At 47.0% G+C, this 22,604-nt stretch overlaps 6 protein-coding genes and 3 long non-coding RNA genes across 24 annotated transcripts; 5 read left to right on the top strand and 4 right to left on the bottom strand.

Moving 5' to 3' along the window:
- The first annotated feature begins 40 nt into the window (after positions 1-40).
- Positions 41-3,013, top strand: LOC136196728 (eukaryotic translation initiation factor 4 gamma-like). 4 transcript variants are annotated; one of them, XM_065986361.1, is made up of 16 exons: positions 41-146; positions 201-527; positions 573-775; positions 830-938; positions 985-1,098; positions 1,149-1,220; positions 1,273-1,374; positions 1,423-1,521; positions 1,574-1,669; positions 1,722-1,763; positions 1,814-1,927; positions 1,988-2,057; positions 2,110-2,312; positions 2,373-2,432; positions 2,488-2,711; positions 2,760-3,013. In XM_065986361.1, the coding sequence occupies exons 1-16, from the start codon at positions 101-103 to the stop codon at positions 2,901-2,903; spliced, it is 2,025 nt and encodes a 674-aa protein (XP_065842433.1). In that variant the 5' UTR covers positions 41-100; the 3' UTR covers positions 2,904-3,013. The 4 variants fall into 4 exon arrangements, with proteins under 4 accessions (XP_065842433.1, XP_065842417.1, XP_065842425.1 ...); XM_065986345.1 differs by having other exon boundaries at positions 573-938; positions 1,725-1,763; XM_065986353.1 differs by having other exon boundaries at positions 573-938; positions 2,119-2,312.
- Positions 3,014-3,267: 254 nt separating this feature from the next.
- On the top strand, positions 3,268-5,127 carry LOC136196855 (uncharacterized). Its single transcript, XM_065986518.1, has 12 exons — positions 3,268-3,410; positions 3,468-3,581; positions 3,690-3,740; positions 3,796-3,846; positions 3,902-3,949; positions 4,001-4,048; positions 4,097-4,252; positions 4,316-4,411; positions 4,471-4,533; positions 4,584-4,700; positions 4,767-4,882; positions 4,936-5,127. The coding sequence occupies exons 1-12, from the start codon at positions 3,362-3,364 to the stop codon at positions 4,948-4,950; spliced, it is 924 nt and encodes a 307-aa protein (XP_065842590.1). The 5' UTR covers positions 3,268-3,361; the 3' UTR covers positions 4,951-5,127.
- A 44-nt stretch (positions 5,128-5,171) lies between these two features.
- On the top strand, positions 5,172-6,693 carry LOC136196841 (uncharacterized). 2 transcript variants are annotated; one of them, XM_065986506.1, is made up of 5 exons: positions 5,172-5,430; positions 5,520-5,843; positions 5,903-6,247; positions 6,309-6,451; positions 6,511-6,693. In XM_065986506.1, the coding sequence occupies exons 1-5, from the start codon at positions 5,376-5,378 to the stop codon at positions 6,619-6,621; spliced, it is 978 nt and encodes a 325-aa protein (XP_065842578.1). In that variant the 5' UTR covers positions 5,172-5,375; the 3' UTR covers positions 6,622-6,693. The 2 variants fall into 2 exon arrangements, with proteins under 2 accessions (XP_065842578.1, XP_065842571.1); XM_065986499.1 differs by having other exon boundaries at positions 5,517-5,843.
- LOC136196872 (uncharacterized) lies at positions 6,598-8,026 on the bottom strand. Of its 2 annotated transcripts, XR_010672325.1 has the most exons (3): positions 7,227-8,026; positions 7,087-7,171; positions 6,598-7,034 (listed from the first exon to the last, which is right to left on the bottom strand). It is a non-coding gene; the product is annotated as an uncharacterized lncRNA (long non-coding RNA). The 2 variants fall into 2 exon arrangements; XR_010672324.1 differs by having other exon boundaries at positions 7,087-8,026.
- Positions 7,987-10,012, top strand: LOC136196831 (uncharacterized protein DDB_G0286299-like). The gene is made up of 3 exons (XM_065986486.1): positions 7,987-9,006; positions 9,274-9,595; positions 9,654-10,012. The coding sequence occupies exons 1-3, from the start codon at positions 8,147-8,149 to the stop codon at positions 9,789-9,791; spliced, it is 1,320 nt and encodes a 439-aa protein (XP_065842558.1). The 5' UTR covers positions 7,987-8,146; the 3' UTR covers positions 9,792-10,012.
- On the bottom strand, positions 9,155-12,486 carry LOC136196751 (uncharacterized). Of its 3 annotated transcripts, none has more exons than XM_065986393.1 (8): positions 12,379-12,486; positions 12,028-12,318; positions 11,682-11,966; positions 11,329-11,625; positions 10,903-11,271; positions 10,531-10,854; positions 10,343-10,475; positions 9,155-10,291 (listed from the first exon to the last, which is right to left on the bottom strand). In XM_065986393.1, the coding sequence occupies exons 1-8, from the start codon at positions 12,434-12,436 to the stop codon at positions 10,138-10,140; spliced, it is 1,911 nt and encodes a 636-aa protein (XP_065842465.1). In that variant the 5' UTR covers positions 12,437-12,486; the 3' UTR covers positions 9,155-10,137. The 3 variants fall into 3 exon arrangements, with proteins under 3 accessions (XP_065842465.1, XP_065842456.1, XP_065842448.1); XM_065986384.1 differs by having other exon boundaries at positions 9,155-10,062; positions 10,131-10,291; positions 12,028-12,475; XM_065986376.1 differs by having other exon boundaries at positions 12,028-12,475.
- A 116-nt stretch (positions 12,487-12,602) lies between these two features.
- Positions 12,603-14,983, bottom strand: LOC136196865 (uncharacterized). Its single transcript, XR_010672323.1, has 9 exons — positions 14,528-14,983; positions 14,206-14,478; positions 14,067-14,158; positions 13,963-14,015; positions 13,672-13,909; positions 13,541-13,617; positions 13,393-13,492; positions 12,848-13,338; positions 12,603-12,790 (listed from the first exon to the last, which is right to left on the bottom strand). It is a non-coding gene; the product is annotated as an uncharacterized lncRNA (long non-coding RNA).
- Positions 14,984-15,127: 144 nt separating this feature from the next.
- Positions 15,128-17,917, bottom strand: LOC136187714 (uncharacterized). Its single transcript, XR_010669970.1, has 4 exons — positions 17,118-17,917; positions 16,979-17,058; positions 16,846-16,912; positions 15,128-16,783 (listed from the first exon to the last, which is right to left on the bottom strand). It is a non-coding gene; the product is annotated as an uncharacterized lncRNA (long non-coding RNA).
- A 61-nt stretch (positions 17,918-17,978) lies between these two features.
- Positions 17,979-21,776, top strand: LOC136187666 (uncharacterized). Of its 9 annotated transcripts, none has more exons than XM_065975375.1 (19): positions 17,979-18,068; positions 18,158-18,224; positions 18,279-18,328; positions 18,384-18,517; positions 18,590-18,637; positions 18,697-18,757; positions 18,811-18,928; positions 19,013-19,079; positions 19,140-19,185; positions 19,258-19,394; positions 19,480-19,579; positions 19,656-19,852; positions 19,928-19,972; positions 20,035-20,096; positions 20,149-20,239; positions 20,300-20,665; positions 20,730-21,029; positions 21,087-21,470; positions 21,530-21,776. In XM_065975375.1, the coding sequence occupies exons 15-19, from the start codon at positions 20,164-20,166 to the stop codon at positions 21,553-21,555; spliced, it is 1,152 nt and encodes a 383-aa protein (XP_065831447.1). In that variant the 5' UTR covers positions 17,979-18,068; positions 18,158-18,224; positions 18,279-18,328; positions 18,384-18,517; positions 18,590-18,637; positions 18,697-18,757; positions 18,811-18,928; positions 19,013-19,079; positions 19,140-19,185; positions 19,258-19,394; positions 19,480-19,579; positions 19,656-19,852; positions 19,928-19,972; positions 20,035-20,096; positions 20,149-20,163; the 3' UTR covers positions 21,556-21,776. The 9 variants fall into 9 exon arrangements, with proteins under 9 accessions (XP_065831447.1, XP_065831440.1, XP_065831411.1 ...); XM_065975368.1 differs by having other exon boundaries at positions 18,158-18,248; positions 18,299-18,328; positions 19,263-19,394; XM_065975339.1 differs by having other exon boundaries at positions 18,158-18,248; positions 18,299-18,328; positions 19,656-19,841.
- The last annotated feature ends 828 nt before the right edge of the window (positions 21,777-22,604 follow it).

The raw sequence follows: 22,604 nt of genomic DNA, 5'->3' as shown, positions 1-22,604 counted from the left end.
CCGCGTCCTTGTGAATGATAGAGGAGGATCTTCTCACCTCTATCTATATCCGCTCACTCACTGGCAGTTGAAGCTAGCTCTGCGATCGCTGTGACGAGATATGAAGGTCGTCTGTCTCTGGCTTACCGCTTTGCTTACAGTCTCGAGTAAGTCGTTCATCTCTCTCACATATCTAAGATAACAGGTTGATGCTGTATTAGAATGGGATGGTACTTACGGCCAAAAGGTACGAAGTCTTACGCTACCCCCTTTTAGCTCCCAGGGGAGAGAAAGCCTTGAATTGTGCGAGCGTGTCAATCTTCACTGCCCCTTTGAAGGAGAACTCCCGTCATGGCTATTTACTCCATACGTTTCGGATATTCCAATATACACAATACATGGCAACGACACTGCGAAGCACTCTGTAGCACAAATAATAAACCGAACCGTTCTGCAAATTGTTGCAGATCCTGCAGTATTATACAGCGTCAGTGTTTTTGAATGTGGTTATAAGAACGCTCACCGGAGAATTTCTCTCAGCATACAAGGTACTACCATTTTCATCTGCGTTCTTGCAATTCAGTGTATCTTAGGAAACTGTGCCGCAAATAGCGTCAATAATTGGCCAAACAACAGTTCGACCTTTTCTCTCAATAATAACACAACAAAGCTACCAATTGCCTTAAATTCAAAAGTCAGCATAACTTGCAGCCCAAGCTCGCGTTTGGAGACGGCAACTACCGTCTGGCAGTTGTTTACCCGTGATTGCGATGACTGTAAAGTGTGGAGCAGTAATGTAACTACTCATGAATTAGACAAGAACCTGCTGTCATTAAGTAACAATCAACAGACGCTAACTCTACGAGGAAACCCGTTCTTTAACGGAGCTAAACTTTGGTGCACCACAAAAAATGCTACACGTGAGATTCGCAGCTCGATGGCAGAATTAGTCATACAAGGTAAAGAAAATCAATATTGCCACCTACTGTACGTGAGAATTGGCAGGCAATGAATCCAGATGCTGTCCGCCTCAGACAAATTCCGTAAGCACTGCAGCAAGTTCCATAAGCACTGCAGCACGTTTGTTGACAACAATCCTTCCTACCATTTCGTTACCTGGTAACCCCGGTTAGTGCCATCTAGCAGGTATAAAACGCTTATGCCTATAGACACTCGGCGTGCTAAAACACCGGTGCCATTTTCGGTACCCACTAAAGCAACAATTGCTCCTACGCTTCTAAGTAAATGTCATTCAGCGCTATGTCAAATATGCGGCCAGAACATACACTTTAGGTTATTCGTTCAGCCAAATTTCTACCTCCAAGAGAGAAAATCCTGTCAGCACTGCAGCAGTCTCTTGGACACCACGCCTAACGACTACTTCTGCGCTTCTAAGTAAGAACTCCCTTCATAGCCATGCCCAAATTACCTACACTCTCTCAGGCACTTCAAAACTGCCAAGCTCTATGCCTACAATAAGCACTGCTGCAAGCGTATTGAGAACAAGAACAAGCCCTCTTGCCGTAACTACAACGCTCTCAGGTAACCCCGTTTAGCACCATGCATGCGTTCTTTGCTATCGCTTGTATCGCAGCTTCAACGACAGTAAAAGACTCTGGTTTACTAACGCCAACAGGAGTAATAGTTATACCGTCTTCTGCTCATACGCCTTCAGCAACGTTTACTTCGAGTAAGCTTTGAAACAGGACCTACAATACCTCCTTGATATCCGTTCTGCGTAGTAGCTACTACCACAGAAAGAACGACGTCACCTCCCGCGAAAGGTACGTTGCGACTGATCAAGGAATTTACTTCAGAAATTACGACAATATAGATTCGCACACTGACGGGTGGATCTATGCTGTTATTGCAGTTTTCTGCGTACTGTTCTTGCTGGGCATTATAGTCCTTATTGCCGTGGTCGTCCACGTAAAAGGAAAACGGAAAGGTAGACGTCAAAAATCAAAATCAAAAGCTGTTTTATCACTCTTCTTTCCTCTCTAAATAGGAAAACTCGAAATCACGAGAGTTGTTCGACTGTCACTTCCGCCCGATCCTGCTGTGACTAATATGTTTAGGTATGCGTGCACACCCAAACGCCTATGTACTAAATGAACTTTATAATTAAAGTTTGGTCAGTGAAATGAGCAACCTACCACCGACATCGAACGAAAACGGACGAAGCGAAGCTACTCGTGCTGAAGCTTCCGCTAAAGGCGAATCCGTTCAAAACAAAGAGACAACTAAGGAAGACACCCCGCCTTGGAATCCACCGCGCCCACATTATAACGTCGTCAGAACTGCAAGTGCAAAGAGTGGCATCAAAGCTGAAGGTGTGAGACACAAACAAAAACATCCTGATGAGATTTTAGACAAATCTTTTACTGGCTCAGAGACGAAGCCGACGACTTACCATCCTGTGCTGGTCTCGTTGGCGTCAAAGAGTAAATTTGGTAAGATTTAGACTCTGAATGCAGTCACTAGCTCCTAACGCTGTCTTCCATACAGAGCTAGACCCCGCTTTTCAGCCAAAAGTGGATTCCAAGACGGATGAAGAGGAAAGAAATCCCGTTGTCTTGGAAACTGATGACAAAGATACGGCACAACCCGTTCCATCTGCAGTTCTTGACGAGTTGGACAAAATTACAGAAGCCTTCATGCAAACGGCATCGGATTTTGACGCACAACCGGAGGAGCCGACATATGCAAAAGTGATCAAAGTCAAACCAAATGTAGGTTTATATACCTCGGCTGATTGCATGTCGCACTTATGACTCTAGACTGAGTACGCAAACATTGGCCACGCGAGCTCGACGGAAGGAGGAACGCCGCTCGCAAAGCAAGACAGCGTCGAATACGATACACTGAATCCCATTCAACCATCGCCAAGAATTGAGTACGAAATAGCTGAAGAATGGCTCTAGTCTAGTTATAGCTCGCGAAAATGACAATCGGTCCACAGGGCCGCACGTACGTAGATGCCAAACGAGTTTCTCGATCGAAATTGTAAGCACAAAGAAAAGCCTTTTCTTGCGCAACGGTCGAATTCGCGACTCCTGTCGTCAGAGCTCGTCTTTCTCCCCTGTGCCACTCCGGCTCGCTCTCCCAGATCGCATAATTTAGCTTAGGTCGAAGAAACAATGCTTTCTTAGGAAATCGTGGCGTTCACACGCGACCCCGTGGGAGAGCTTCCCGCAAACTTAGGGAAGGTACAATCAGATTGTTGAACCCGGGCCAAACTCGAGGCCATTCCTGTTACGACCATTCGCAGGACAGAACGTCAGACGTCAACTTCCCACGTTGATAAAAACGCTGGTGATTAAAGAGAAGCCCTCACAGCGACAGAGGCAATTTTTTTTCGAGGGAGAACTTAGAAGGCTCGATGACTTTCAAGTGGGTGGTTATCTTCGTCTGCTGCCTTGGGATAAGCGGTGAGAAGCAGAGTGAAGCAATTCAATCGATATTGAGCAAATTTGTTCAAAACACAGATGGCCGAAGTGGAGGAGGCGTAGCGAGCAGTGGGATTCCTTACAGCGGCAGTGGCAGTAGTGGCAGTGCTTTTAGCGAAGAAGCGACACCGAAATCCGAATACGCAACGAAACGTAAGTAAACTGCGCGCGTCTTTGTTTCTCTGCATAGCGCCGCACCGAAAAGAAAGAGCGTCGGCGACGCAAAGTTTGCGCAGCGTTACGTGAAAGCTTTTTCTATAGGTTCCACGGATAAACCTGCCCGGACGACCGCCGCTACTACCGACAGTATACGTAAACAATGTGGCGACGAGTCTATTGTTCCGCGTTGCCAGCACAAGATTTTTAGACGTCGTTGTGACTCCAGCGTCGACTGATAATTCTTCCGCCTCGGAGAAAGGTGGTAACAGCCAACGTCGAAAGTATCAGAAAGCGAATTGGAAATTCTATCTTAGCAACGCTGAAACCGGCAATTCGGTCAGTTCCGCCCACGAAAGAAACCGGTAACGACGACCATCGACACGTATTCGCACCGCGAATTTTTCCAACTATAGAACATGCTCAAACGGCGAGCACCGAACGAGATGTCATTCCGACACAAGGTAGGCTCAAAGGATTGGGGCTCTCACAAACAATAGAATCTTGACAAGGCGAAGAAAAGTCTGACCTCAGCGGTGGACCCTCCGGTAGCGGCGGCGGGTCAGGCGACAGCGGATCAGGCAGAGAACTCGGTGTCGACGATGTAAAACCCGGAGGCAGTGGCAGTGGTAGTGGAAATGGCGCTGGAAGTGGCAGCGGCTCCAAAGGTGCGCAATTCTCTCTAAAATCAGGGTCATCTCGTTGAACTATAACTGATATCGATTGAAAAGATGACGGCACTGCCACAAGCGAAGATGTAATCAAGCCAGACAGTTCGACTGAGAGCTCTGGTCCGACTGAACGCGATCGTCTTGAAGATATTCAAAGTGCCCTGACCTTCCTCAGAGTGGCAGGAAGAAAGTCACTAGTGTTTTCTTTTGCTTAGCCCTAGGCCCCATGGACGTACCGAACGAGCGAAATCAAGGACGTAACGGATCATCGTCATCGCGTAAATTGGTCCAGATGATCTCAGTCACTTTGACCACATTTCTTATCTAGGCAATTTGCTCTGGGTCTACGTTACGGTGGCGTGCGCCACCGTTTTCCTAGTCAGCATCGCAATTGCCGCCTTTCTAATTTCTAGGCGTGAAGCCAAGAAAAGGGGAAGAGATATAGGTAAGAATTTACCAGGAGGGGGCCCCTTTGGGGAACCCGTTTTAAATGGACTCCTTTTCACGGTAGTCTTGACGAGTTTCAATCCGATTGACGATCATGCTATGTGCGAGAACGTTTACCAAAATACGTATCCGAACGGACACGCGTTGCCGGAAGAAAACCCGCTGAAGAGCGAGGACGGAGTGCGTTCACCTTCCTAACACTAACAGTGACCTCACTAATCGTACCTCGATAGGTTCAAGTCCCCTAGAGACTCGGATCGAGACGGACGTGGAGCCTTGAGACCGCCAACATCGAATGAACCTTCTAAAGAGATTTCGTCGCTAAGACACCGTGTAGATAAAACACTGTAGACCTTTTTCTAGAGGCAACAGACAGGACGTAACTGTGTGTCGTCGAAAATAAAATCACGAAGTCCCGTCTCTGATACATGATACATTCCAGAACCGGAGACTTTCCAGATACGAGGAAAACGCCCTACTTGAGAGCCCTTTTCGCGAAGAGTCGACGGAAGGAGTAGGAAAATTACGGAAGTCGCCGGTCGTTACTCGTCGTCGTGTCGGTTGCTCTTGACGACCGAGGGGCAAAAACTTGTGCAATTATGCGGTCGGTCTTTTCTCGTCACAGCGTCAATCTCGTTTTCAGCTTTAGTAGCGGTGTCATCTCTTCCCTAAAATGGCGCGTCAGTTCGCGCTTCTTCTCCTCCTCGTCGCCTCTCTGTCCCAAAGCGGTACGAAACCTTCTCCTCGCCGTATCTAGAACGAGTGGCAAATCCTCTTGCCCTTTGCCCTCCTTTTATTATTATTATTATTATAGCAGCGTCGAGTCGTCGCCGCGTGACGTACACGACGTCTCCTCGCCCGTCGCCGAGCCCGCGCTACACGCCGAACCTCTGCGATTCGTTTCTGCTCGTTTGCGATGTCGGCGTGCCTTTCGACGGCTCCATGACATGGGTCGTTCGTCTAGAGCATCTACCGCCCGACTTGCGCTCGTCTGCCGACGAGGAGATAATCGAACGAACGTCCTACGATCGACCGACGAATTTCAGCTTTACGTTCGACATGTCCGCCTATAGGAGACGCTATATCTGCGGCGTGCACATGAACGGATCGATTCTCTGGAGCAGCTACCTCTATTTCAGCGGTACAGAGTGTGCTAGGGAGTGCGTGTAAGTAATAGATGCGAGGGTTTTTTTTTTTCAGTCAACTCCACTGTCGAGACAAACTGGCTCGACTTCAAGGACAAAGTAGATTGCGAGATAACGGACGATACGCCGACGCCCACGAGCCGATCTTCCGGCAATAATCGCGCGACTCCGAGCACTTCTTCACCGTCGCCAAGCACTCCACCACCGCCACTTCCAGAGACAAACGACACGGTTGGACGTCCTACGGTTCTTCAGCCGACCACGCAGACGGACGGTTTTATTACGCCATCGATTGGATCGCAGTCGTCTGGGGCACCCGAATGGATCTACTACGTCGTGCCTCCTCTCGTTCTTATTCTCGTCATCGTCGTCGTTCTCCTAGTCTACTACAAACTCAGAGGTGCTGAATTTTTCTCTACAAGACACTGTCATATCATCATATCATATGTATGGGGTCACAGGTTTTCCGATGATACGCAGGAAATTGGGCGAGGCGTCGGATCTGCCTGGTGCAGCTTCCCAAGCTCCTCGCGTCGAGATGAGAAGTTCGTCCGCCGACGTTGTGCTCACCGGATACGTGTCGGCGGGCAACGAACCGAGCGAGGTGAGGGCCACTTAGACCGTGCGTAATCGTATTGAGATGCCATGCCATCTGCATTGCAGAAAGTCGAGTACGCTGCCTTGGACTTCAAAAAGAAGAATAAGAAGACCAAGTCGCCGCCGACTCCGAAGAAGGAGAACGGGGTTCAGTATGCTGACATTCATTTTCGCTAAAAACAAACGTTGTCTTTGTAACGATCGAAGCAGTTGATCTGCTTTCGCTAAGAATAAACGTATCTAGTCGAATGATTGGTTGCTACGGTAACAGTTGCGATACTAACCAAATCCCCCTGAAATCAGACTAACGGTTATGTTAATTGATTAGCAGAGGACCTCCTTTCTTTTTATCTTTCCTCCCAGCTACTGTTGTCTCATTTTACAATGAGACAACCGCGCCTTTGTTGTCTCCTCGCTCTTCTGTATGTTCTTTGCCAATGTTGCATAGGTGAATCAATCTACGCTAAATTGACCTAGCCTGATTTCGATTTTTTTCCCTTCATTATAGCTCAGACGAGTGCAGGCTACGATGATGAGGAGCTTTGCAAAATCGTTCGTATTACCTGCGCTGTGGCTACTACAACAGCGTACTGGAAAGAAGAGGACTCGGACGGCAATTTCACAAATTTGAACGATACTAACCTTCATCTCAATGTGACCAATTGGAAAAATTTACGCGATCGAACCTTTCGTTGCAGTCCTTCGATTGACTTCAAAATGAACGTCTCTGAGACATTGGTGATGTGCAATGGGAGCTACGCTACTATTTTCAAAATAGAAACCGTTTTGTATGATCCAGAGTCGTTTGTGACGAAGTCTCCAAAGACGGAAAGTGGCTCGCTGTACATCATCATACCGCTGCTAGTAATTGCCGTCCTCGTCGTCCTTGGCTATACTATTTACTTCTATTTTCGGTACTGTATATACCTGTGATCACTTACTTATATCTGATATCATTTTTTACTAGCAAAAAGAAGTCACAGACAGCCGACTCTTCGACGGAACCGAGCTGCCCAACTGCGACGACATCTACAATGGCTCATTGTGAAAACACGGATGTTTCTGCGAATGAGAATTCGCCTCAGGCATCTTCCTTCCGCACGCTGCAGAAAAAAGACGAGGAAAACCAAGCGATGTCGAGTGCAAATGCTGATGCAGATCCACCAATGGCTACCAGCGAGTATTCGGTTCCAGCGAGGAGAGTTCCTCCTCCGTCTGTGACCAGGGGTCACTATTCGATTCCGACAACAAATACTTACAGCGTTCCGAAAAAAGCCTCGCAGGGGCAATACGACGTTCCAGTAGTGGTGCAAAAGGGATATTCTGTTCCAAGAATACAGCCTTGCCTTGAAAGCTATACCGATTACAGATCGATCCCTGCAGGAACTGATTGTATCTAGTTCAAATTCTGCTCTATAAATCTCTCGCAATTGTTGTAAAAATTAAAGCCATAAATTGAAATGATATTATGGATGTCAGCGTATCACGTGCGTCGGCGAGAGAACGCCCTTTCTCCGCCGCTCGTAACGACCGGTTTCCCCAAATCGCTTGCCGGCTGGCCGATTCCCCGTAATCAACCGACTCTATCAGCGTCACGCCGTGACGTAAAGATCAGGCCGGGCCTTTCCTCGAAAGAGGAAGAAGAATCGCTTTCGATCCGGTATCTCGGAGAAAGGTCACGGGCAAGGTCAGAGGCTAGGCAATGGGCTCGAAGTGCTGCAGAGACGTTTCGCCGGACGAACAAGACGGCGAGGAGAAGCCGCAAGGCGACGAGGATGTGAGAAGTAAACAGAAGACGGCGAAAGTTATGCGTGAGGAAATGAGGATGCGTCAGACGGAGGAAGAGATTCCGTCGACCGAGGAGGAGACGCCGACGGGGAAAAGGAAGGGGAAGAAAGGAAAGGAGGAGAAGCGGAGTAAGAAAAAGAAGGAGGAGAACGGCGACGACGAGGAAATGGGGACGCCGAAACAGAAAAAGAAGGAAAAGGAGAAGAAGGTGAAGGGAAAGCGGCAGGAGAAGGAGGAAGAGGAGACGGCGGAGGAGGAGGGAGAGGAAGAAAAGGAGGAGACGGACAAGGAAAAGAAGAAGAAAGCAAAAGAAAAAGCGAAGGAGGACAAAGCATTGAAGAAGAAAGAGAAGAAGTCTACGAAGAAGCGGCATGAAAAGGAGGATGAGGAGACGGCGGAGGAGGAGGGAGAGGGAGAACAGGAGGAGACGGACAAGGAAAAGAAGAAGAAAGCAAAAGAAAAGGCGAAGGAGGACAAAGCATTGAAAAAGAAAAAGTCTACGAAGAAGCGGCACGAAAAGGAGGAGGACGAGGACAAGGAAGAAGAGAAGAGAGAAAAGGGGGAGACAGACAAAGAAACAAAGAAGAAAGCAAACGAAAAGGCAAAGGCATCGAAAAAGAAAGAGAAAAAGAAGGACAAGAAAAAAGGAGACGATGACGTCGAAGTGGAGGAGGAAAGTGAGCAGAAAAGAAAGATGATAAGCAAAAAAAAGGCCAGCAAGAAGTCGTCAGTCGAGACTCGACCACCACCACCAGCGGCTCCCAAGGCCTCGATGTAAGTAAGACCCCGTCGCGTACGCGAGAGAGAAAGCGTCTCCCACCGCTTTCTATTCCCACTGACTAGAGGATAAGCAGAGCGAGAATAGGTAAGATAGATCATAGGTATAGAGGCACCTCTGCATCTGACGCGTTCTCTCAGCGAATGAATCTATAGAAATAGAGCCCATAAAAAAACCTAACAGAACTGCAAATGAGATAAATAAATAACATAACCTTTTTCAGTTCACATACTCACGTGTCTTTTTTTCTATTATTTAATCAGCGTGCCACCAGATAACGAATATGCCGAAGTCGGTCTGGCGACGGGACGTCTACCGATGCAATCGCCGTCGAAATTCGACGGCTATGCCAATCTGTCCGAAGAGGGCTACGCTGGACCGTCGGCGCGCGCGGCGACGCTACCCGTTCCGTCGAAGCCGGTAAACGGGAGCAGTTCGGCCGCCAAACGCGGAGCCGCCAAACGCGGCGCCTCGGAGCGAAAACCGCTTCCACCGGCTATAGAATCCGGCGAGGTGATGTACGCTGCCGTCGTCAAGCAACCGAAGAAACGGGAGAAGACCATCTCTCCGCCGCCTGGAACTCCCGTGCGTATTATATAATTATTTATTTCGTCTTCTCATTTATTTTTTTTCTTCTCTCCAGGGTCTGCAGTACATTGAACCGGACTTTGTTGTCTCGCACGCGCCGTCAACGGCGATCAAGCGACCGGCTTTAGTGGAACCGGTCGAGTATGCGGAAGTGAACGCGGTTCAGCCCGTCGCTCGAAAGGGAGACGACTAGACTTGTCACGGGGGGAAAAAAAATTGCATGCTTCTTAGAACTGTATATGATTATTAGTATTACGTGATTAGGTGTAGAGACTTTTTAGTGTATTTGATATTATTAGACGAGATGTGATTTCTGGACGATGACGCAGAGGAACGTTGTATTACTTGTACTTTTCACCGCGTTATGTTGTGTGTTTTGTGTGAAGGGGATATAAAGCGAAATATGGGATTGAATATTGCCTGCTCTATTTCTTCCTTGCTAAGAATCTGTACAGTATGTGTCCCTAGTAAAATAACATCTCAATTGGTTAGCCTGGGTCGCAGGTATTAACCTCTAAAGTGGTACATGTACCTATATCTTATAAACTTGATTCGTGGGGGTCTGGGGTCGGGCTCTCCCTGTGCGACGTACCGTTACTGATCGTCTTCGTCTCTTTCTCGGCTAGTACATTCGTTGCCGTCAATTGGACGGCCTTGGAGTCGACTGCTACGTCGGCGAAACCTCTTCTGTTTCTAGGAGAACAAAATAAACACGTGACTCGTGGAACAAAAGAAATAACGTACCGACAAATGTACAAATAGCAGCAGAGATAGACGACGGCGATTCCTGATATGGCAAAGAGGATTGAGAGTATGATTATTGGATATAGTAGACGCTCCCTGTCTATAATTGACCGACTGTCATTTTCTGGCATTTCTGCGAGTGTAAACGTTATATTATTTTATCGGCTAAGCCTATCGACACGTCTCACTTTCGGGAGTTGCAGACACCTCCATATTGATTTCGTTGTTATTCATCATTTCAATTTTCGGCATTTTCCCAGTATCCGATCCGTTCATTTTAATCGGTGCGAGATGAAAATTGTACATCTTTCCCTCCATTAGACCGCTGACGACCGTCTTGTTTTTCTTCGACGACAACATAACAGTTCCAAAATCGTCTCCCGATTTCGACCAATACTCAAGCATGAACATCACGTCGTCGCAGCCTTCGAGTGACAAGTCCAATTCGATCCACACGTCGCCGTTATCAAACATCCCCTTTTCGATGACCGTTATGTTAGGAGAGCAGTCGCCTGAAAAACGAAATCACAATACAAGTATTTTCTCCTATTCTGCCATACCGTGCCAGTTGTAGTAGTAGTCATAAAGCCACGTGTCGTTGTGGTAGTACCAGTCATCATAATAACCCGTGTCATTGTACCAGTGACACGATTCTATTGCTAATTTGTCATGCAAAGTCGTTCCGAGGGCTGTGAGACCGGTGCCTCGAACAGAAATACGAGATAAATCGTACGTAAGCGGCATTAGAAGAGACCCGGTCAACGTATCTGCCATGGGCACGGTAACGTTCCTTCGATGATGCTTAAAATCATCGTACTCCTCGATGGTCACATTTTGAAAGAGGAGACCGTTTTGACACGCGTAGTTTCTAATTGTCAGTTCGACGGCGGCTTTGTTCTCTTCGACGTTACGAAATCCCAGAAATGTACCTGTGCGTGTGAAGAACAATATACCGTAGGAATAACATCAATAAAAGCTCGTCGTACACTGAGTAACGTTGAGAGATATTTCCTGAGTTGCTTGGCGTCCCAATGCATCAGCAAAGTGAATCGTGTACTTTCCTGACGAACAGGGGCTCGCATGCCGGATAGGAACTCGAATCGAATAGCGAGACGGCGAGACGCGAAGAAATTCAATAGTACGGACGGCGGCGTTACTCGGCGCATGAATGACGGCGACATTCGCAGGAGCCGTCGACCGACTATCGACAAAGCAGACCAACTGGCCATTCCCGCCGCACGGTATTCGATTCGCTCGATGCGGACAGTCAATAACAGGACGCTCTACGGTTAAATAAACTTATAATGACACAAACGTAATAAACCGTCGATGGTCTTACTGTTGAAGAGTCGAATCACTCGCGACGCGTTTCCCACTGCATTCGACGCCCACAGACGGCACGACATCGGCTCCGAAAACGACGACGACGCGTCGACGACGAGACGACCGTCGTCGAACGACGCGTTTACCTCCGCCGTCGAATTCTCGCGCCTGTAGCACTTCCATCGCAAGACGGCGGGCGGCACGGCGACGACGCTGTAATTGAACTTCGCCGCCGAGACGTTCGTCGCTTTCGTTTCCATGACAACCGCGACGGACGGCAAACCGCCGATACGAGGACGCTCTAAAATAAAGAAAAAATCGCTATTTTTTTGGTTCCTTCCTCATCCCCGCGCCGTACTCACGTCCCGCTTCGATTCGGACCCAACCCGAGCGAAAAACGACGGCCCCCGATCTGTCGACGAGTTGACATCGGTAGGAATAGCCCGTTTTGACGACAATCGAACTGCTGTCGTTGCGAGCGATCGTGTAGTTGACGCCCTTCATTTCTCGGCCTACGCCGCCGCCCCTCGTGCCGTTGTACCACCAGCGGGCCGTTTCCGTGTCCGCGTGACGACATCTAAGGGCGACGACTTCGCCGCGAACGGCGTAGAGCGTTCGGTTCCCGCTTGTGTCAAGGTTGACAACAGAAGCATCTATGAGGCGTGGTGTCCCCTTGGGGCTTTTGGTTCCCTTGTGTGCATGCGCGCTCTTACGGGACGAGGAGCAGACGACGAGTGCGGATAAAAGAAAGATCGCCATCCTTTTTGCCATCTCGACGACGGACTTTGTCCGTCTACCGGATCTGAGACTGATAAACGCGCGTCCTTGAAGTCTAAGGCAAAGAGGTAATCAAATAAAGGCTGCATGCATCCATATGAGCGCACTGAAAGCGTCAGAGGCATTGTGAGAAAACGCGAACTCGCATATTTGTGTGTATTGCGCCTATGGGTCTAAAATGCCTCAGCTCGCTGCTGGAGCCTGAGGCAGCCCATATAAAAAATTAAAAATTTTCTGCATAAGGCAGTAATAAAAAAGCACACAAAATTCGAAAAAAATTATTTACATTAATAAATAAATAAATAAATATTACTTCTTCTTGCGATGGTCCGTTCACTGACGTTTGTTCTAAAAGAAGTGCTGTTATTAGTACCTCGTTCTGCGTACTATTCAAAACTTTCTTACCAAGATATTTTGTCTTCCCCTTAGCTGTCGTCATTGCCAATGCCACTGCCCCCCTTGTCCTGGTTGCCGTCGCCGTCGTCGTCGCCGTCCCTCTCATTCGAACTTCCGGCTTGCCAATTTTGACGATTGAAAACCCAGAAAAAACAAAAAAGAATCATTATATACAGAGTAACAAGGGAAAAATTTATAGTAATATTTACAGTAACGTAGGGCCATTTTTAAAAAAAATCATATAATTTAATTAATCTAGTAATTTAACCCCATGGACTCTAGCTTCTCTATCCTCTGCCTGACTGCCTTTCTACCTATCTATCTTACCCTAGTGTTTCCTATAGCTTCCTATCTACCTAGCTTGATCTCCCTTTAAATTTCTTTAATTTAAATAATTAATATTTGTTTTTTGGCCCTTACGTTATAGATTAATTAATTTAAACGGATCGCACCTGAAATTTTTTGATGGCGTTGAATTCTCTCTCTTCCTTGATTTTTAACTAGGAGAAAACGATTATATAGTATATGTCAAAGCTCATCCCAATAACAGGTACTTGTAAAATCAAGGAAGACAGCATTGCAGCCATCTCCGTGATTGATTTTCGTCCATCTTCTTGATCCTTGAAACGATGATCCATGGGGGCATATGGGCAACTAAGATAATAATTAATAAGCGTGAGAAAGTGGGTTATTTTTTCTTACCTGGCAATGACGGCATCTTGAAGAGGAAGGCTTCCCACCATCACAGTCCCATTTGTAGCGGGGACTAAAACGACGTTCTATATGCAAAACACACATCAGGTTAGTCAAAGGTAAATATATTAGGCACTCACTGTACTATCCGTCTTCGAAGAGCAACGCAAATGGTCAGAAATAGCCGTTGCTCTTCTGGAGTTTCAAGCAAATCGGCCCCTGACTTTAATTGGCCGTTTCAAGCAAATCGGCCCTGGTCTTTAACTGGCCGTTTCAAGCAAACCAGCCCTTGACTTTAACCCAATAGGCCTGGCTTGCCCGATCACAACGGAGCGCTTCTTGCCAGGCTGGGCTCTCTGCCATACGCAAACTCTTTATCTAGGGGTAAACAGTATGTCAGAGTCGTAAAAACTATTTACTCAAGCACTAACCGGGATTTGCTGTATGACAACGGCGACGGCCATCAGTGGGCTCAAGAACCACACTATAGAAAATTTAATTAATTATTAATACGGGTAGATATTTTTCTAATTACCTGACGACCGTTGCACAAAATATTTTTCTTCGTCGCCTTCTTGTCGTCGCCCACGTCACTCGTCGTCGTCCACGTCAATTTCACTTGCAAATCTAAAGGACTAATAAATTAATGTGTTAGGAATTGATTTATTGATTACTCAATGACGGCCGTTGCGCACGAAGTTCTGTCTTCGTCCTGGAGTCGTCGTCCGTGCCGATCTTCTCCTTAGCCCCGTACCCAGACTCAGGTCTTTGTTCCGTAAAGGAGACCGAGCCTGGACACGGGGCTAAGATTCCCTTTGTCCCGTTGTAGTCGTCCACGCCGATCTTCGGCTTAGCCCCGTACCCAGACTCTGTCTTTATTCCGTAAAGGAAACAGAGCCTGGGTACGGGGCTAATTAAGACCCTCTGAGGTCGTAGCCCTTCACACTCTATGAAAAACCATTTGTGTCCCCAAAAAATAGACCAGGAAGTGCTTACTGATTTGTGTTGAAGAGCTGCCAGATAGTTTCAACCGGGAAACTTCAAAAACACAGCACCGCGTGATGCCGGCAAAGGGATCGATAGGGCTGATATACGCGAACCGTGCTGAAGAACTACCAGTTCCCACCGGGGAACAGAAAACGAACCGCATTTTTACCGTGACGTGGGTAGAAACCGCCGGGAAAGCCGGGAAAGGGAATTGGCGTACCGACACCGTACCGTCCACCAGGAAAAAAGAAAATGCACTAAAGTACCGTGCCTCCGAAACCACGTGGAACAAACCCACTACATTGTACTGTGACAGATACCCACCGGGGGAGACAACACTGCACCACCCACACGGGAAAGAAGATGTGTTGCGCCCTCGTACCCTGCTAATTAATTAATTAATTAATTAATTAGTATGAATTTGTACCCCGTTAATTAATTAATTACCGCAGTAAATACTAAAGAACCCCGTATACCTACTAGAATCGCTAACCTCTGAACCCCCACCCACCCCAACCCATCCCACCCCACCTTCCCTCCTCCTCCCCTTCCCCTCCTCCCCTTCCCTTCCCCCACCCCCCACTCCCCTTCCCTCCTCCCTTTCCCTCCTGTTTTGATCCCAATTAATTACTTTTTTACTCTCCCTTACTTCCAAACGATAACACGCAACAAACACACTGTCACAACACAGTACAAATAGACACAAGCTAGTTAACTACTTCTCTAAAAGACGAATTAGCTTTGTAGCATAATTATTTAATTTAAACCTAGAGTACCTCACAATCCTTTGACCTAAATGGAAACCTAGTACATTACTTTCCTATTCTAAACCTAGTACATAAATACTGACTGGAAATGAAACCTAGTACATTACGGTCCTACTCTAAACCTAAACCTAGTACATTACTTTCCTGAAAGACGGATTAGTCACGTGGTTTAAACAATTAAAATCTAGAGTACCTCGTACATCCATTGACCTAAATACTGGAAATGAAACCTAGTACATTACGGTCCTACTCTAAACCTAGTACATTACTTTCCTGAAAGACGGATTAGTCACGTGGTTTAAACGATTAAAACCTAGAGTACCTCGTACATCCATTGAAATAAATACTAAAAAATGGAAACCTAGTACATTACTTTCCTACTCTAAAACCTAGTACATACTTTTCTAAAACACGGGTTAGTCACGTGGTTTAAACAATTAACACCTAGAGTACCTCCTAAATCCATTGACCTAAATAGTGGAAGCCTAGTATATTACGTCCTAATCTAAACCTAGTATATTACTTTTCTAAAAGACGGATTAGGCACAATTTAGACCTAAAATTCGGATTAGATACGTAATTTAGACCTAAAAGACGGATTAGCTACGTGGTTTAATTAAAAACCTAGAGTACCTCAAATCCATTGACCTAAAATATGGATTAGTCACGTGGTTTAAATAGTTAAAACCTAGAGTACCTAGGAAATCCATTGACCTAAAATATGGATTACGTATGTGGTTTAAATAATTAAAACCTAGAGTACCTAGGAAATCCATTGACCTAGATAATTATCCTATAATCTACAATCAACCTAGATTACCTCAGAAATCCACTGAGAAAATGGTCTAATGTGGGTGGCGGCTGCCAGCTACTTGTTAGGGGTCAGGCCTAACTACACTATAACCTATCTCCTGCTCTCTCACCTTAGAGCAAATTGGAAAACGCCCTACCTACTGACAGCCGCCCTAAACCTTAAATGCAAGGGATGCGTGGACCCGTGCATGACTATCGTAGTTATGCATACGCAAAGGTAAGCTGCGCGCCGGCGCAGATCAATAATGCAGTACCCACTACGTTCTCTGCCACGCACATAATTGTTTGATTTCGATTATTGATTAGCTGTATTTAATTTTTGATTTTTGATATTAATATTATCTACAAACTATTTCACGGAGGCGTACATGTGCGCGGGGTCAAATAGGCGTACATGTGGTAAGAGTGTGAGGATTAAGCATCATGCTGTTAACCGCCGCCGTCAGGCACACGAGCGCCCTCCCGCCCCCTGTGCGCTACGACTCGGGCCCTCCGACAGCGGCAACGTGCAATTCGCTTAGATATGCGTCGTGACAGAGAACCCCGCCCTTATGCGTACGCCTACACCACAGGGGCCCGTAGCTACGAAGAAGAACCTGAAGCGATGAGTCTTCTCCTTGCTACCTCTTCGTCTCCATCGACTTCGTCCACTTCCGCTTCGGCCGTTGGGCCCAGTCTTTGACAGCTGTCGGAAGAAGAGAATAATAATTAGATTTGACACCTTCGCGTCGCGATGTATCTACTTACGAACGACGAGCGACGAGTGAAGCGGTGTCCGTCCGTCGCGCGTCGATCGTCCGCACAGCGCTACGACCTATACGCACAAAAAAAAGCACGATTAGTCGACTGGATGGATCTAAACGCGACGCGAACGACTTACCGACGCGCGTGCCACGCGGCGCCGTTCTTTCTTCTCCTTCGCCGGGGCGCAGTCCTTCGCGAAGGACTGCATGGGATTCGCTGCAAGAGAGAAAGCGCACAATTAGCTCGGTTAGTTACCGAAATCTAGCTTCACTTACCGGTCGGCTCCGCTATCCCTTCCCTTGATTGTGGGGCTTCGGAGGCCCGCCTCGCGGCGGTAAGCCTCTTCTCGGCTGCCCCGCGAAGGAAAAAAGCTGCGTGGCGCCGATCTGCGCGGAACGGACCAGACCGTCCGTCCCGTTCTGCGCTTCAGCCGAGAATGACGCACAGATTGAGAGGTCGATGTTTATGAGCGAATCCGAGATGGTGCGAATTCGCGTGGACAGCATCTTCCGGAGTGTGAACCACTCACGTGATGGCGAATCGTCATCTCCTCGGTCTGCATCCGCTGCAATCGAAGAGCGTTCGTCGATAGAGAGTTCGCTATCGTCGATTCTCTTGCCGCGAGACCGCGTTTCGTCGGTTCTCGTGCCCAGACGAGATCGCAGACGCGCTTATTACAATTTAGCGGAAATTAGATCGTGCGAACATTTGACGTGTGAAAACTAATCAGCGAGCTGGCGTGCTCGCGCGCTCACTCGTACGCGGCATCCAGGCGATCGCCGCTTTGCGATCGCGCGTCGCAGTGCATTCGAATCAAAATCGCGCGTCGCGCGCGTATAGAGAACGCTATCTTTCGTTCGTACGTGGCCGCACCGACAGACGTCGACTCGTGCCGCGTCGAACAAAGTAATCAGACCATATAAGGAAGTGAGAAATCGTGTAGGCCAAACTGCTGCACGTGAACTCGCGAGTGTGAAGTCGCGTGAGCCGTGAGCGGTCTGCGTGTGCTCGCTTTTCTAAAACGAGAGAATTCTACTCCCAAATAGGTCTAAAGCGCTACGGGAAACATTTTTGACCAATGCAACAACGCGATTCTCAAGAATGAGCCGAAGACCTCGAGTCACGTGTTTTTTTAGCGCACGGTAACACTATTCTTCGTTTGATTCGTCCGAAAATCGTGCAAATTTGGATCAACTAACACCGCGACATGAATCGAGAACTACTAGGTACGAGTTTGGTAAAGTAAAATCGAGATGGGGCCTCGTTCGAGGAACTCGTCGCAAAATCAAAGCCAAACGCTCTTCTCGTTCTCTAGACTCATCCAATCATCTCAAAACAACAGCACATTCAATTCGGGGTCAGCAGGAACTGTCTCATCCGACGTAGAATGCAAAACGCTTCGAGAAGTAATATCGTGATACCCATCCCCACTCTAGAAACTAAAGAGCGGTTCTAGCAACGCCACGGAGAGTACGTCCTGCTCTCGGTAGGTATATATTGAGCGGAGTCGCGGCAGTTTTTCAGTACCCTTCACTATTCAGTGCAATGACGAGACTCCTACTCTTCTATTCGATTGCCGTCGCCGTAAATCATCAGTTCCCTGCGTTGGATTGGTCGGAAAATTGGGAACAACTAACACCGCGACGTGAATCTAGAACTACTACAGTATTTACAGGTACGTACTGTACGAGGCTCGTTCGAGGATCTCGTCATGAAATCAAAGCCCAATGCTCTTTTTGTTCTCTAGACTCATTCAACTATTCAGAGTAGGAGAAAAAGCACGGGGCAGCTGGAGGCGAGTCATCCAACGTAGAACGAAATTGGATGCTTCAAAGTAATATTGTCATTATTCAGATACGCATCCACGCCCTAGAAACTAATGTAGCAACGCCACGGAGAGTTCGTCCTTCTCTCGGTCGGTATATATTAAGCAGAGTAGTTGCAGGAACCCTTCACTGTTCAGTGCAGTGGCCTATGCTCTATTCGATTGCCATCGCCCGTAATGATCAGTTCCCTGCGTTGGGTTCGTCTCAAATTTGGAACAACTAACACCGCGACATGAATCTATAACTACTACTGTATTTAGGTACGTACGAGGTAAAATCGAGATGGGGCCTCATTCGAGGAACTCGTCACGAAATCAAAGCCCAACGCTCTCCTCCTTCTCTAGACTCATTCAATCATCTTAGCTATTTATAGTAAAAGCAAAAGCACGTTTAATTCAGGGGCAGCTGGAGGTGAGTCATCCGACGTAAAATGAAAATGGAAGATGCTTCAGATATATTGTGATTATTCAGATACGCATCCACGCCCCTAGGAACTAATGCAGCAACTCCACGGAGAGTAAGTCCTTCCCTCGGTCGGTATATATTGAGCGGAGTCGCCGCAGTTTTTCAAGTACCCTTCGCTGTTTAGTGCAGTCGCCTATCCGACTCCTACTCTTCTATTTGATTGCCGTCACCGTAATTATCAGTTCCCTGCGTTGGGTTCGTCTGAAAATCGTTCAATTTTGGTACAACTAACACCGCGACGTGAATCTAGAACCACTACAGGTAGGTACACGTAAAAATCGAGATGGGGGCCTCGTTCGAGGAACTCGTCGCGAAATCAAAGCCCAACGCTCTCCTCGTTCTCTAGACTCATTCAATCATCTTAACTAATCAGAGTGAAAGCGAAAGCACGTTTAATTCAGGGGCAGCTGGACGACGTAGAAACGAAAAATGGAAGATGCTTCAAAGTAATATTCAGATACGCATCCACGCCCTAGAAACTAATGCAGCAACCCCACGGAGAGTACGTCCTTCTCTCTGTAGGTATATATTGAGCGGAGTCGCCGCAGTTTTTCAGTTCCCTTCACTGTTCAGTGCAGTGGCCTATCCGACTCCTACTCTTCAGTTCGATTGCCGTCGCCGTAATCATCAGTTCCCTGCGTTGGATTCGTCCAAGAATCGGTCAAATTTGGAACAACAAACATCGCGACGTGAATCTAGAGCTACTAAGTACGTACAAGGTAAAATCGAGATGGGGGCCTCATTCAAGGAACTCGTCACGAAATCAAAGTCCCAACGCTCTCCTCGTTCTCTAGACTCATTGAATCATCTTAACTATCCAGAGTCAGGATCCACTGGAGGTGAGTCATCCGACGTAGAATGCAAATGGAAAATTCTTCGAAGTAATATTGTGATTATTCAGATACGCATCGACGTCCTAGAAACTAAAGTAAGCAACGCCACGGAGAGTACGTCCTTCCCTTGGTAGGTATATTGAGCGGAGTCGCCGCAGTTTTTCACTAGCCTTTTATTGCAGTGGCCTATCAGCACAATGACGAGGCTCTTTCTCTTCCATTCAATTGCCGTCGCCGTAATAATCATCAGTTCCTTCTCGCATGCAGGGGAACGTATGAACGATAACTATTGACATGACAAATTGTCAGTGCAGGCTAAAATATCTTTTTTAGCTGAAAAACAGACAAAATTTCTGTATTCATCAAAAGTGTATTGGAATGCGTTTCACAGTCATTTTCGTATTCAGTACAAAGTTTTGAGGAAGTCTGCCTTTCTTCGTATTTCCTACGCTCAACAATGTGTCATCGGAAGGACCGGTGGTAAATGGGAATACGCTAAATCCAGTTACGTTGAAATGAAGTTGAACCTGAATCCGTCTCAAAAGACCAAAACGGCCTGTAGCCAAATATATGGCACTGACGAGAAACCGAAGAAAAATTGCGAAAGATTTCGTCTTAAAATCAAGATTACATACAGAAACTATCAAATCGAGCATGTAACGCGACCGGACTGGTGGGACACCTGTGATTCTAGCAAAAGTAAGACTCCTTGCCTGGTTTTTCAGTTTGGACATACTAATTAATTAATTAATTGTATCAATAGAGAGATACACGGCAAATTGCGATTTCAAAAACAAAGACAGCTGCGGTTATCGTAACGACTTGTGCAGCCTAGGTTCCTGGAAATATGGCGGTAAAACCGCGAATGATCACTCTACCAGCAAAGAGAGGAGACCGCTTCGCGATTTCGACACGCCCGTATCGTGTGGTCTTTTGTCTGAACTAGACTTGGAGGTCTTACAGCCATCCGAATTCAACGAGTTTTTCAGGGAAAAGGAACAGCCACCCAAATTCAACGAATCAGTTGAAACGCCTGAGACAAGAATAGCAAAGAGTGCAGCACGTAAAATATATGAGTGAACTGATTAAATAGATATATTTCCTATCATAAATTTTTCAGATGGCTATTATCTATGTGTTGACGGTAAAAAAGCGGGACGAAGAGTCGCTGTAACCGGAATAATCAACTCGCCGATCCTCACGAAGCATGCGCGATATAACAAAGCCCTGCGGTTTCGCTATATATTTGAACACTCCGGCGTCCATAGCTTATTTGTGGCATTGATTTGCGTATCCGATAATAACAGAATTCTGCGTTTGAAAGACAAATTTACTCACTTCAGATTGGTCAATAGAAAAGAGCAACCCAAGAATCTGAATGCTGCGGCATGCTTGGATCTTCACACCTTTCTGGGCGGCTGCAAACGGTTTCAAGTTCAATTTGTCGGCGGTGCTAGGGGTAGCAGGCTCATCATCGATGACGTCAAATACTCTTCGCGTTGTCGTAAGGAAATGTTTGAAATTTTTAGCCGAATAGTCAGCTATCTTTTTCTGTGCGTGTAGCCTCTGGGAAGTACGACAACAGATGAGTGCAGTCGACTGTTTTGAGAACGAACTGGGTGTCGCGGTAGTTTTTCTGACTTTTGTGCTCGTGTTGGTGTCATTTCTGTGTTTCTGTGTTCTTTCGTTGCGTTTCAGTTAGAAACTACCGGAACGATATGTTTTAGGAAGGGTGTTACGTTATCAGCATGTGTACAAGCACAACTGTGGGTGCAGTGGTAGGTGAATTGAGACGTGCTTGCATATTCTACTTTGGCCGTGGCGTGCAGTTTCATTGCCAAACAGTCAGCGATCTTTTACTGTGGAGTGAAGTGAAAACTGCCACTTTGAAAACGAGAGCGCGCGTAGCTATCACAACACATATGTGTCTGAGCCGTCTGAGCTCCTGGAAGATTGGAGACGACTTGTCACCGCTTCAATCGAGATCCCCAGCATATATATACGTCTTCAAAAGAGGTCAAGCGTACGAGTCGTATACTGAAATGAAGTTTTACGTCTTTCACTGTTATAGAGCTACTGGAAATCAAAACCCAAAGCTCTTCTCGTCGTCTAAACTCGTTAAATCACAACTATTCGGAAGACAAACAACAGCGCGCCTAATCGGGAGCAGCGGAAAGTGACTCATTGAACGTCGACGAAAATTTCGCTAGAATGCAATAATTCAGTACGTAATTCATCCAACATTCGCTTCCACCGTGACGTTCATGGGAACTAGAGAAGCCGAAGAGCAATGGAAGCCGGGAATTAAGCAGCTAGCGGATGCGGCTACCATAAAGCCACATTTTTCCCTGTAGCAGCGGTCCTAGCAACACGATGGAGAATACGCCCTGCTGGGGAGGTATATATTGAGCCTCCTCGCGACCGTTTATCAGTACAATTCAGTGCAGTGGCCTTGCTCTTCTATTCGATTGCCGTCGCCGTAATCATCAGTTCCTTCTGTCAGCTATGCTCCGGCGGATGGTCCCAATCAGTGGAAAAAACTACTGAGATGACAGATCGCCAGTCAAGGCTGAAATGCCGTCTTTTTTAGATGAAGAACGGACGAAGACTCTGTATTCATCGAGAATGATCCACCAGA

The sequence above is a fragment of the Oscarella lobularis genome, chromosome 1, assembly GCF_947507565.1.
Source record: "Oscarella lobularis chromosome 1, ooOscLobu1.1, whole genome shotgun sequence".
In the NCBI taxonomy this organism is placed as follows: domain Eukaryota; kingdom Metazoa; phylum Porifera; class Homoscleromorpha; order Homosclerophorida; family Oscarellidae; genus Oscarella; species Oscarella lobularis.
This window is presented reverse-complemented; position numbering and strand designations above follow the sequence as displayed.

Coding starts and splice junctions, on each gene's coding strand:
- LOC136196728 (XM_065986338.1), top strand. CDS start 101: ATGAAGGTCGTCTGTCTCTGGCTTACCGCTTTGCTTACAGTCTCGA. Junction 1,221..1,272: donor AATTGCTCCTACGCTTCTAA/GTAAATGTCATT, acceptor CATACACTTTAG/GTTATTCGTTCAGCCAAATT. Junction 1,375..1,422: donor GACTACTTCTGCGCTTCTAA/GTAAGAACTCCC, acceptor ACACTCTCTCAG/GCACTTCAAAACTGCCAAGC.
- LOC136196855 (XM_065986518.1), top strand. CDS start 3,362: ATGACTTTCAAGTGGGTGGTTATCTTCGTCTGCTGCCTTGGGATAAGC. Junction 3,411..3,467: donor CTGCTGCCTTGGGATAAGCG/GTGAGAAGCAGA, acceptor TTCAAAACACAG/ATGGCCGAAGTGGAGGAGGC. Junction 3,741..3,795: donor CGCTACTACCGACAGTATAC/GTAAACAATGTG, acceptor CAAGATTTTTAG/ACGTCGTTGTGACTCCAGCG.
- LOC136196841 (XM_065986499.1), top strand. CDS start 5,376: ATGGCGCGTCAGTTCGCGCTTCTTCTCCTCCTCGTCGCCTCTCTGTCC. Junction 5,431..5,516: donor CGCCTCTCTGTCCCAAAGCG/GTACGAAACCTT, acceptor TTATTATTATAG/CAGCGTCGAGTCGTCGCCGC. Junction 5,844..5,902: donor CAGCTACCTCTATTTCAGCG/GTACAGAGTGTG, acceptor TTTTTTTTTCAG/TCAACTCCACTGTCGAGACA.
- LOC136196831 (XM_065986486.1), top strand. CDS start 8,147: ATGGGCTCGAAGTGCTGCAGAGACGTTTCGCCGGACGAACAAGACGGC. Junction 9,007..9,273: donor GCGGCTCCCAAGGCCTCGAT/GTAAGTAAGACC, acceptor TTATTTAATCAG/CGTGCCACCAGATAACGAAT. Junction 9,596..9,653: donor CTCCGCCGCCTGGAACTCCC/GTGCGTATTATA, acceptor TCTTCTCTCCAG/GGTCTGCAGTACATTGAACC.
- LOC136196751 (XM_065986376.1), bottom strand. CDS start 12,436: ATGGCAAAAAGGATGGCGATCTTTCTTTTATCCGCACTCGTCGTCTGC. Junction 11,967..12,027: donor GGTCCGAATCGAAGCGGGAC/GTGAGTACGGCG, acceptor TCTTTATTTTAG/AGCGTCCTCGTATCGGCGGT. Junction 11,272..11,328: donor ATCTCTCAACGTTACTCAGT/GTACGACGAGCT, acceptor TCACACGCACAG/GTACATTTCTGGGATTTCGT.
- LOC136187666 (XM_065975375.1), top strand. CDS start 20,164: ATGACGAGGCTCTTTCTCTTCCATTCAATTGCCGTCGCCGTAATAATC. Junction 20,240..20,299: donor CTTCTCGCATGCAGGGGAAC/GTATGAACGATA, acceptor TATCTTTTTTAG/CTGAAAAACAGACAAAATTT. Junction 21,030..21,086: donor AATAGCAAAGAGTGCAGCAC/GTAAAATATATG, acceptor TAAATTTTTCAG/ATGGCTATTATCTATGTGTT.